General features: G+C 35.5%; 1 protein-coding gene across 1 annotated transcript; it reads right to left on the reverse strand.

Moving 5' to 3' along the window:
• Nucleotides 1-3,538: 3,538 nt before the first annotated feature.
• On the reverse strand, nucleotides 3,539-12,888 carry LOC127863868 (uncharacterized). The gene is made up of 6 exons (XM_052403557.1): nucleotides 12,730-12,888; nucleotides 11,241-11,318; nucleotides 10,379-10,458; nucleotides 8,126-8,240; nucleotides 7,440-7,567; nucleotides 3,539-7,047 (listed from the first exon to the last, which is right to left on the reverse strand). Exon 6 carries the CDS (start codon nucleotides 5,733-5,735, stop codon nucleotides 4,773-4,775), a length of 963 nt encoding a protein of 320 aa, XP_052259517.1. The 5' UTR covers nucleotides 5,736-7,047; nucleotides 7,440-7,567; nucleotides 8,126-8,240; nucleotides 10,379-10,458; nucleotides 11,241-11,318; nucleotides 12,730-12,888; the 3' UTR covers nucleotides 3,539-4,772.

A 12,888-nucleotide genomic window follows, 5' to 3' on the forward strand; every position in this document is an offset into this window, starting at 1 on the left:
ATTGACATCGTCCCCCATCCCCTGTACAGAAATACAGCTCTGCAACTTTATTTTCCAAGCCAGACGAAACACAACCAAAACCTGATCATTTCAATTCTCAAGTATACGAATTCCGATAACCATGGGTATATCAGTCTACCTAAATATGTGTTTATGTGTAAATATTGTGAGCTGTTTGGATCCAGTAGTGACAAAGATATCCTATGTCACAACTGGTGCTGTATTATGGGACAATCCCTATAGGAGAATTAAAACTCAATAATAGTGATAGACACTAGGCTTTAGTAGAAAAAAAATCCAACTTTAGAAGCCAACACAGTGTTATTAAAATTGCCAAAGGACAGAGGCATTCCTCTGTAGATGAGTTATAGACATTGAAATAAACAGTTGTTATTTTTTCCCCAAATATGTCCCTTTTGCGCACTATTTTTCCCCTTTTCACCCAGCTTCCAGCGTCGTCCCCTTTTTCGAAAAAAACAAACCCTGTATATAATTCATTTGTTATGCCCCCAGTAGGGTGGCATATAGCAGTTGAACTGTCTGTCAGTATGTCAATCTGTCCGTCCGTCAGAAAAAAAACTTTAACGTTGGCCATAACTTTTGCAATATTGAAGATAGCAACTTGATATTTGGCATGCATGTGTATCTCATGAAGCTGCACATTTTGAGTGGAGGAAGTTCAAGGTCAAGGTCATCCTTCAAGGTCAAAGGTCAACAAAAGATTTATGTTTCTGACTAACACATCTCTTGTTTATAACTAGATCACCTTTATATGATCATTGCAATGTACACATTTCTCCCCGAATTATGTTTATTGCAATGTTCACATTTCTCCCCGTATCACTATAATGTAATATATTGCACACTTTAAACATGAAGTACCCTATGTCGGGCAGTGTGAAGTGTCAAATGTGCAGTGTCCTGTATTGTGACCACCCTATGTCTGGTGGTGTGAAGTACCGAATGTGCAGTGTCCTGTATTGTTACCACCCTATGTCTGGCGGTTGAAGTGTCAAATGTGCAGTTTCCTGTAATGTAACCACCCTATGTATGGTGGTGTGTAGTGTCAAACTCGCAGTGTCATGTATTGTAACCACCCTATGCATGGCTGTGTGAAGTGTAAAATGTGAAGTGTCCTGTATTGTAACCACCCTATGTCTGGCGGTTGAAGTGTCAAATGTGCAGTTTCCTGTAATGTAACCACCCTATGTCTGGTGGTGTGAAGTGTAAAATGTGCAGTGTCCTGTATTTTAACCACCCTATATCTGGCAGTGTGAAGTGTCAAAGGTGGGATGTCCTGTATTGTAACCACCCTATGTCTGGCAGTGTGAAGTGTCAAAGGTGCGGTGTCCTGTATTGTAACCACCCTATGTCAGGCAGTTTGAAGTGTCAAATTAGCGGTGCCCTTTATTGTAACCACCCTATGTCTGGCGGTGTGAAGTGTCAAATTATCGTTATTCTTTATTGTAACCACCCCATGTCTGGCGGTGTGAAGTGTCAAATATAAGCCGTGTCCTGTATTGTAACCACCCTATGTATGTCTGTGTGAAGTGTCAAATGTGCGGTGTTCTTTTTTGTAACAAACCTATGTCTGGCTTGTAGCAACATTAGTTAGTTTAAATTTACTTTTCATGTTTGTGCATAATTTACATTTCATAACTCCACTTTCCATATCCATCACCAGCCTCAGGTGTTTGTTTCTCCACTCTATTTAAGTTTTATAGAACCCTTTATAGTAACCAACCTAATGTCTGGCGATATGAAATGTCAAATGTGTGATGTCCTGTATTGTATCCACACTATGTCTGGCGGTGTGAAATGTAAAATGTGCAGTTTCTTTTATTGTAACCAAACTATGTTTGGTGGTGTGAAATGTCAAATGTGCGATTTCCTTTATACACTGTAACTCCAATATAACGCGGATGACGGGGTCCAAGCCACGCATCAGCGTTATAAACGGACAGCATTATAAGTTTTGAGCTTATTTATTTAAGGGGGCTATAAAAACAGGTATAGTATAGCCTATAATATAGGTCCTGTCACTCCTGTGTATTGTCATGCTGTGTTGTCATCCGCAAATACATGCATATAAACCGAATCGAACGATTACAGTATACATACCGCTTTTCTAATGTGCACATTTATCCGATAATCCAATATAATTACAACATCACTTACGAACAAATAATGTTAAACATTTATGACAAAAAATATGTTTACGAATTTCGTAAACAAAGTCATATGCCTACGCCATTTTTCAGAAAAATTAGTACAGTGCATTATGGGACACAGCTTTCATTGGACGAGCGAATTTAAATTTAGATTGAATGCAATACGATACATGTACAAAGAAATGGTTTTATTGCGTCATACGCAGCATGTAAAAAAACGTGCTCTCCATTGACTTTCTGATAACTGGCAAAAATTTAAGTGCATCACTGTTTACTATTACACTGCGTAAGCATGTAAATAAATGGTCAGGGTTTTTAAATTTATTTTTCGTATACGTACTGAAACATTAAACACACACACAGATATTTTTATTTATCAAGCATGTGTAGCATATAATAAATGATAACACACTTACACAGCCATAGTTTATACAATGAAATACAATACACGATAAATACAAAACATAAACAGGTAATCGTTTTAAATAACTTTAATTTTTATTTGATAATTATTCTGCTTGCACTTGCCTTATTGAAATAAGCGCACCGAACCGCTCTGTTAGGGAATACATGTAATAAACACGGACTCGCAAGTTTTCACACCTTTATTGACATTACACAACATAATAACACCAATTACCATTCTCAAAATAAAATGCGCATTTTAACAAAATGCACTTCTAAAAGTGCATTTTATGTGCACTTTCTCCCAAAAAGTGTATTTTTTCTGCATTTTTTGTTTGAAAAGTACACTTAAGTGCATTAATTCTGTATTTTTTTAATCAGAGCGCATTTTTTCATAATCTTTTGAAATTGGAAGTGTATTTTTTCTGTACTTTTTCATGATTGAGTGCATTTTTTCAATGAAAGTGCATTTTCAAGTGCATCTTTTCAATGTAAGTGTATTATTAAGTATATCTTTTCTAAGACAGTGAATTTTAAGCGCATCTTTTCAATTTAAGTGTATTTTGAGTGCATCTTTTCTAGGTCTGGACATATTTGATACTTGCAAAAACAAATGTACTTAAAATTTAAGAGAATTTTATGTGTATCTGATAATTTTAGATAGACAACATTTTTTTTCTTTTTTGAGTGCATAAAAGCAAAGTTTTCACCACACTTTCAACCACTGACAACAATGAATGGAACATCATTATTTTTATGTAAATGCTTCCTCCATACTTAAATTCAATCATTGAAAGTAAGTTACAAGTCAAACAAAAAGAAAGAATGTGAAGTTAAAAACTGAATTGCATTATTTAGGCTGCAGCTCTTTAAGATTCATGAAGACAACATCAAGTTTAAAGTTTCAACAAATTTATTCACAACAACACTAAATATGAGTAGTGTTTACAAAAATAACACACATACAAGTGTTATTTATGACATTTACAACAGTTTAATGATTCTGTATTTGAATACATCAAGGCAATACATTTAATCCTTTTCATAATACATATTTAAACAAACATGGCTTTTTTAAACAGTACAGTTGATTTATAATAACATCTTATTTGAGGCAATTGTTTAACATTTTTGAAGGGTTTATGTGCAAAACAATTTCAGCCGTTTTCAAGACAATCTATTCAAAACTAAACAATAGACAATCTTAAGGCTTAAACTTTAATGCAAATTTCAGATTGTAATAACTATTTTAATATATAGCCTTTTTAACATGGTAAAGGATATACTATGAAGACAACATTTTATAATGCATTTTCTTATTGTCAATACAAAATATCAATTAAAACAATTTAAGTCTGTCACTTCATCATGTAGTCATTGTATATTAGTTATTTAATTGAAGGGTATATGTGCAAGGAAATAACTTAAAACCTTTTTCAAGACTATCTATTAAAAACGAAACAATAGACAATCTTAAGGCTTACAGTTATACAAATTGTAATTACTCTTAAGAAATAGCCTAATGAACATGAGTAACTCAAAATGCTTCACCAAGAAAGTGTAGACATACATATCATTTATTGAATAATTACTAGTTTAATGTTATATTTTAGCACAAGCACCCAATTACTGAACCTTCATATTGCCTATGCATACTAGTAAATCATAAAACAGACAATAACAAATCATACACATGGTTTGGTACTTTATAGAATGCTACTAATAGTAACTTTTCATAAGTAACAAACCAATATTACAAAATGATGAGTTGTCAACTAGGAACGGAATCTTTTTACAGCACATAATGTAAACACTAATAGGATCATTGTGGTATTACATGTATGACAAAACTCTATTGCAAAAACATATGCAGTTTATAAATGCAATAAATTGACAGACATAATATTCCTTATGCTACTTACAACTACATAATAGAAGGTTATAAGGACTGTTTATGTGTAGTAAAAGTTAGAAAATGATATGATTTAAGATTCTAATTTTTCTACATTATGTTAGGCCATATTTGACATTTATTATTTGGTAACAGCCGCATAAAAATTTGATTTAAATTTTACCTTATTGAAATAGTTACATGAATTAAGAAACATAAATCTCAGTATATTGCCATGTACGTCTGAAATACTCAGTGGAAAATTTACAACATAACAACAAACAAGAATATTGTTGCGGCACAATCTACACACAGTGATTGTAAAAAGTGGGTAATCTTGCTATACAGACACAGTCCTTCATTCCTTCCAAGCAAACAACTTTTTCCACAAATGCATCAACTGGCACAATTTCATTTTTGCTGCCATTTTCAACTGTAATTAAATGAGTAGTACAGTTATGGAGGAACCCAGTCACTGTCAGCTCTTGAGTGAATGCAAAACATTTGTTGCTGACCTTGTCATGTACAAAAAATTCTATTGATTTAATGCATCCATTATCTAACAAAACAGTGTGACAGTTTCTCCTCTGCAGCCGTTTGTAATTTTTGGAGGATATCAGTTGTCCATTCAATTTAATGCGATATACCTTCTGAAGGGAGCAAACATCTTTGCCAGTGTATTTCTTCACCTCCTGTCCGACTTCTAGATTTTCAGAATCAACTGGATGCATCTTTCCTAGCAAACTGCAGTTTATACATTCTTTTGTTGCTTTTGTCCTCCTGCCAGTGCTCAACATGTCTAGTGCAAATTCCCTTAGGTAGTCGTCTTGAATGGCAGCAGCCTCACCATGCAGTTTTTTTTGCACAAGCATTGTCTGCATTAGTTGACGACACACATTGCCAGTCCCATGGGCTGATTTTAGTAGAGTGCCATTCATATCCTCGAATGCAAAGCATGACCAGCCCCACAGCGGCCCATGGAGTCTTGCATAGTTTGATAAATGAACTCCTATATTGTGGATGTTGAGGCCACAATGTTCCACCCCATAAAGGTTTTCAAAGGTTATTTGAAATTTCATCAAGCTTAGCTCGGCTGCGTCAATGGCTCCATTTTCCAGATTTTCCCCTAACAATACGTAGATACCCTCCACCAGGTAACATAGGTTCTCCATAAATGGGGGGGGGGAGAATACCTTGGAGACAGGGGACACTATAGAACAGCAGCCAGTGCTGCAGCTCTGATGCTTTCCAATGGCCGAGATGATCATTTATTGATCTTGGAAGTCTCAACATATTGTCAGTCGGACGCATATTAGAGAGTCTGTTATCCACTTCTTTTACTTGGTCCCCAATGTAATATGGCTGTCCTTTTGATGTTTTTGCAGTCCATAAAGTCAGGAGCTTTCTTGTTGTTCCCAAAAGGACACCATGCATGAAGTCGGGAACAACACCATCTACTGCATTGAAATGGTCCACATCAAACATCACCGAAACATCTTTTATTCCTTTTTGAGGCACTCCACTCAATAAAGCCTCTTCTGCATTTTTTAATATGGAGTTACATGTTCGTAAGGGACATGGTTCTGACACAGGAAAAGCCTTAGTGTGGCTTTTTCCCTTTTTTTCTACAATGCCTTCTATTTCACAAGTTGAGCAGGCAAATTTTCCATTGTGAGGGACCATTTCCATTACTTGACATTTGGCCTGAAGGTCCATTGTGATGCAAGTCAGAGCGACATCGACTCTTTTTCCCTCAAGCATGACTCCATTGTGGTGAAGAATGTTGAGCTCAGAAGTTAGAGGTGTCAGAAAAGTCCTAAAAACTGGCTTTCCTCTTCCCTGCCAAATCCCCCAGAGAATGACGTTTTGCATGAGAAACCTTTCTGAAGGTTTTAACTCGTTAATCACCAGGAAAACTGGCCAGAGGCTGACAGCTGAAGAATGATAGAGAGGCACCCCATCAGTGTTCATGGTTAGAGTTATTTTTCCATTATTTCCTAATTTCGTTCTTTCCATGATATCCAGTATCTGTAGATGAATGGAAGATGTAGCGAAGTAGGACTTGCATCTTTTCAAATGTTGCTGATCAGCTGGTCCCAAGTACCGCAATCCGCTGCATATTGGGGAAATGCAGCGGAGACGTCTTTGTCCTCGGGAAATAGACAGGAGCAAGACTCGCAATAATCAAATGTTTTAACCTCTTTTTCATTCAGGAATTGCTTATTTCGTCCTTGGATAAGTCTAAATTCCCACATATATTTAGCAGTCTTATGAGCTGATCTGATGCAGTTCCGGTCAAACGCATCTTTGACATATATGTAAGAACAGCCATACATTTTTCTTGGCTAGATTCAGCATTGATTGTTTTATCAAATTCAATTGTATGGGAAATATTGTGCTCGGAGAGGACATTTGAATGTTCATACAACTCTTCACTTAGCTGAGGAACAGTTTCAACGGTTGGGTTCCTCGATGTGTGGTCAGCTGCTGACTGATGTCTGATCTTAGTCCTTTTAGGCACAGGCAAAGAATGATCTAATTCATATGCCTTGTATAATCCTCTGTCTGTCCGCAGATTATCTAAAACAAAGAAAAAGTAAATAATTAAAAAAGCTAGGAGTGTGCCATGTGACAAAACAACATGTACTGATTTTGTCCAGCAATTCCAAAATAACAGCACTGTCCAATCACATAAAAAAGTATTTTAAAAGGCAAAGATTCATACCCATACCACATATAATTATCCATTTATTTCAATTATTTCATGAAATGTTTCATAATTAAATGAATTAATCAATCTCCAACTATTGTTTGCATAGTGAGAAAGAAAGAAATCCTGATATTTTGATGTTATAAAGTTTTTTTGTTTTTTTTAAAGCGCTTCATCCAGTTCTCTACAAAAGCTCATGTTAAGAAAATTGTCAAATTCCAGAAAAGTATATAATAGTATATAAAAATAAGACTCTTCTTACCTGGCAGAACAGCAGAGGGATGTTTGCTACTAATGTGGGTCTGAAGACGTTGTTTGCTTGAAAGATGTAAACCGCAAACATGGCAGCTCCATCGTTTACTCTGGGGTCCTAGATTCACCTGGCCTTCCCTGAAAAAGTTTATTCAACTGTGTTGTGGTTTCAAAAGACACACAGAGTTACCCATATACTGCCCAGCTGATGGACTTGCAAAGTTAAACAGCAAAAAAAAATTAAGAATGAGCAACAAGTAAAATTAGTTATCGTCAAAGATGGAAAAAATTTGGATAAATGGGATTCTTTGAATGAATAATGATAGGAATTTTTTTTACGAACTTTCAATGTGTATTTGTAGCTTAACCAGCTATCTTGATTGGTCACGAAAAATTTGGTTGGTACAGAAATAATAGAAGAAACTTTTCCAAAGCTATTTCAGAATATACCTTTTTTTCAAAGACTTCTATTGCTTTTTCTACACTTTCTAGGTTGGTGCTAAGATATCTAAGTAGTAAAAAAACATGTATTTTTGAATGTTTACTAAGAATGTTTGAAATCTGCTCTATTTCAAAATATAATTCATCAAATTTAGTAGCCAAATTCAAGAATTTGATATTTCAGTAACCTTTGGGTCGTTCTGGCAATAGGTAACGCTTATATAGTATAAACCCAGCAGCAACTTGTTAACTTACATCATGGATGGATGCTAGACCGGATTCAGCTCAGATTTGTTCTCTCATGTGCATCATCACCGTGACATTTATCAATCTGTACCACCTAACAGATCAAATAGGTCTGTGTGATGACCTGAAATGAGAAATAGATAATATAAATTGCTGTCCTTATCTCTAGCAATCAGGTTCACATGAACGAAGCAATTTACAATATAGTGACACAGTTTCAACATAAAGTATATGCGGGATACTAAACTCACATGACATGATCAAAGGGTCAACCACAGTGTAAAAAAAGCATGATTGCTGTGTTTAGGCCAAAGCCATTTTTCTAAATTATTGTGCAACATGTCTTTTTATACGCCCGTCTATGACGGGACGTATTATGGTATACCCCGCGTCCGTCCGTCCGTCCGTCTGTTAATGTCGTACGCTACGTCAAATATCCTTTGACAGATTTTCTTCAAATTTTAACACAATCTTAATATTGATAAACCCTGATCCCCTTTCGTTTTTGACGGAATTCTGATTTGTCGTTCCAGAGTTATGGGACTTTGTTCGTCAAAATTTCGTGATTTCATTGAATGTCCTACTGTAGCTATATAAAAATGTTAAAGTTGTTATAACTTTGGTATGCTTGGACCTAGAGTCTTGAAACTTGACATGAAGGTTGGCCAGAACTAGTAAGTAACCACTGGACATTTCAAGGTCATTCATTTGAAGGTCAAGGTCACTGTGACCTTGAATGTAAAAATGTTAAAGTTGTTATAACTTTGGTATGCTTGGACCTAGAGTCTTGAAACTTGACATGAAGGTTGGCCAGAACTAGTAAGTAACCCCTGGACATTTCAAGGTCATTCATTTGAAGGTCAAGGTCACTGTGACCTTGAATGTAAAAATGTTAAAGTTCTTATTTCATGTTATAACTTTGGTATGCTTGTACCTAGAGTCTTCAAACTTGAAATAAAGATTGGCCAGTACTAGAAGATGACCACTGGTCATTTCAATGTCATTCATTTCAAGGTCAAGGTCATTGTGACCTTAAATGTTAAAATGTTAAAATTGTTATAACTTTGGTATGCTTGGACATAGAGTCTTCAAACTTGACATGAAGGTTTGCAAGCACACTTAGATGACCACTGGTCATTTCAAGGTCATTCATTCTAAGGTCAAGGTCACACAAGGTCACTGTGACCTTAAATGTTAAAATGTTAAAATTGTTATAACTTTGGTATGCTTGGACATAGAGTCTTCAAACTTGACATGAAGGTTTGCAAGCACACTTAGATGACCACTGGTCATTTCAAGGTCATTCATTCTAAGGTCAAGGTCACTGTGACCTTAAATGTTATTGTTGTTCATGTATCCTACCGTAGCTCAAATATCCCCCGATGGATTTTTTATACGCCCGTCTATGACGGGACGTATTATGGTATACCCCGCGTCCGTCTGTCCGTCCGTCCGTCCGTCCGTCCGTCCGTCCGTATGTTAATGTCGTACGCTACGTCAAATATCCTTTGACAGATTTTCTTCAAATTTTAACACAATCTTAATATTGATAAACCCTGATCCCCTTTCGTTTTTGACGGAATTCTGAATTGTCGTTCCAGAGTTATGGGACTTTGTTCGTCAAAATTTCGTGATTTCATTGAATGTCCTACTGTAGCTCAAATATCCTTCGATGGATTTTTTTCAAATTTCAACACAATCTTAATATTGATAAACCCTGATCCCCTTTCGTTTTTGACGGAATTCTGAATTGTCGTTCCAGAGTTATGGGACTTTGTTCGTCAAAATTTCGTGATTTCCATGCTCATGTACTTATAAAATAAACCATGTATTCAAATACAAATTAACTGAAGTAAAAAAATGATTCAAAGGGTTATTTATTACCTTACTACTTCATTGGCGAACGACGGGCGTATCATGCGCTCATGGCGCAGCTTTTATTTGCATTTGGTAAGTTGTGTGTTTTATATAATCAAGTTATGTCTCAAGGAACAGCTAGCAGACATATTCCAAAAGAATTTTTTGTGTTTTGCAAAGTATAATTTGAAATGTTCATAAGCATGTGCATTCATGAGGATTGAACTTGTCATGAACTTAGTTTACCTTGTTAATTTTTGTTTAGTATTTCAGTGATATTACAGTAACTTCAACATTCGACAACAAATTTGGTAATGAAGGTCAACATTCGACAGCAAATTTGGAAATGAAGGTTATGTTAAAAAATATATAATAAATGGCCTGCTAGCAATACAGTTTACTTACTTAAATCAGGTGTTTGATATCTTGAATAACTAGCATGGAGATTTATCAATCTGTACACTCGATCAGGTATATGTGCTGACCTGAAATGTAAACAATAGCTTTAGTATCAACGTAAATAAGAGATTCAGATTATGACAACAGTTAAGGGGCCATCCAACAAATTAAGCGTCATGCAACGCGAAACAATATTTTGGAAAACTACGGGGATTGCTTATATACCTAAATAAAAAATACATCCGCTCTAAGCATGAGAGTGGCTGGTCAAGTGTTCTAGGCCGGATACTTTTTACTTCATGGGTCAGTGGTTCGAGCTGTGTTGAGGGTTACTTTTTGTCCTTTTTTAAAATTTTATTCTTGTTTTTTTACTGGAGATTTCTAGTTCAAATCTTAAAATTCATCAATAGAAAGCATTTAAAGCTTTTAATGAAAAGCTTAAATACATGCCAAAATCTGTTGGACGGCCCCTACAAACCAAAAGCAAATGATAAGGGTTTATCCAAGCTACTTATTTATTGATAAACTTCCAAAATCTGACAGTTATTATTGTCTAATTGTGTTTAACAATGGGCTGGAATGAACTTTACCGGTACGGACTTTTTTACCACTATCGACAAAGGAAGAGAGATAATTCACCCCCAGGAGACAATTCACCCCTAGACAATTCACCCCTGCTCCCTGGACAATTACCCCCAGATATTTTTTTTGTTTCCTTTTGCTGTTTGTTTAGCGGGGTAATGGGGGCGGTAGCCGCCAATACTAAAGAAAATATATAGGATAAAAGGTGTTGCGTTAGGTGTTACGTACCCGTTAAGTGCAATTGCCCCTGACAATGCAACCCAATGCCGCCATCTTGTTCACTTACATCATTTCTGATGTGGGTAACTTGAATGCATAAGCATGATGTAGTGTACCATCTAACAGATCAACAAGGTTTGTGTACCTGAAATGACAAAAAAAATTAACAATAACAAAAGGGTCTTATGACAATTTTATATGTAGTAACTAACCTGCAGTGTGCAGATTTAAAAGTTTAGAAATGGAGGCACATAGGGGCCTATGACAGAAAACACCTTATCCTACATGTGCTCAGTATACATATATAAACGAGAGCGCCGATGGCGTTAAAAGCATAGGTGCAAGATACAGGGAAGAATGGCGTCACGTGGTATAATGTAGTTCGATATCGCCATCCGCGAATTTCTCAAATCAATAATTTCAAACAATTACCGACTATTTAAATAGATAATCTTTACATTAACATCAGTGTTTGAAACGCTTATGAAAAATAATTACCCAAGCCTTTCAAAATTTAAGCACGGACAGATCTGTATAGAACTATTGTTTTCACAAATGAAAATAGACGCTACCCTATTCGTCTGCGTCAAGAATTTGTCGTAAAACTTGTGGTAAGTGTTAGATGCAGACGTGCAAAACAGATTGAGTTCTGAATACAGATTTCTGAATGCAGATTTTTATAGAAACTCCTCACAGCAGTTACTTCCCTTGCTTCGCCCGGTCAGTAACTTCTAGTATAAGGGAGGCCACTGCGTAGGAGATTGAGATTTATAGTGCAGATAGAATTGTTTTACGAACGAAATTTGTTTTAGGTTATTAGAAGATTTTTTGACATAAAACGGTCTTAGAAAATTCACTAAAAACGGTGTCAGCAATATTCTTGGAAGAAAACGTTAGAAAAACGTTTTCAAAAAAAAATTGTAAGAATGACCATATACTAAATTAAATAGATATTTCGTCTGATTTTTGATCAGGTAAGGCTTCATAAAGGGTAACCAATTGATGTGGATTTTTGAAATGTGGTATATACCATAAGCATAGGTGCGTAAACGCACCTATGCTAAAAACTAAAGTTTATAAGGTGAAAACAAGTGATAATTTACGCTTTTTGAAAGATTTCAATAGAACTGGTTCAGGTATCACTAAGTATGTTATTTTAGTTCTGCATATTTTTCTAAATTTAATACAGAATGCTTTTATAAGGAAATATTATTTGGCATTACTCCACCCACTTCTGACCATTTCTGAAAGTGTTTAGTCCTTAAAAAAATGTTGTTGGTTGAACGGTAAAAACAGATTAATTATAACATCGCTTCCATATTGCATTTTTCTTATTTACGCATGGACAAGTCAAACTAAACGTTGTTTTGAACGTAATATAATGATTATACACAACACAATATCAACCATCATATAAACATTTATTTGAGATTCTGAGATAATTTCGAGACAAAGCGGGGACTGGACCGTGGTCGTCTATCACACAGTAAAATACAGTATCGTGTATCTTGTCCAGAAAAAATGAACCAGAATTTTCAAAAAAAAAATATACTCACCAATTTTAGATCACAGTTTGAAGAACTTGTCTGTTTCTGTCAGATTTTTCAATTCTGTTTGAAAACCGGATGTAAACAATGACGTCAGTGTCATGTGACTTTTTATGTTAAAAGTAAGGTTGCACTGCACTTGGAGTATGACTAAATATAGCGCCTGGA

Source organism: Dreissena polymorpha, chromosome 1 (assembly GCF_020536995.1).
Source record: "Dreissena polymorpha isolate Duluth1 chromosome 1, UMN_Dpol_1.0, whole genome shotgun sequence".
Lineage (NCBI taxonomy): Eukaryota > Metazoa > Mollusca > Bivalvia > Myida > Dreissenidae > Dreissena > Dreissena polymorpha.

Bases quoted from the DNA above. Each gene is read 5' to 3' on its own strand.
- LOC127863868 (XM_052403557.1), bottom strand. From the start codon at position 5,735: ATGATCATCTCGGCCATTGGAAAGCATCAGAGCTGCAGCACTGGCTGC.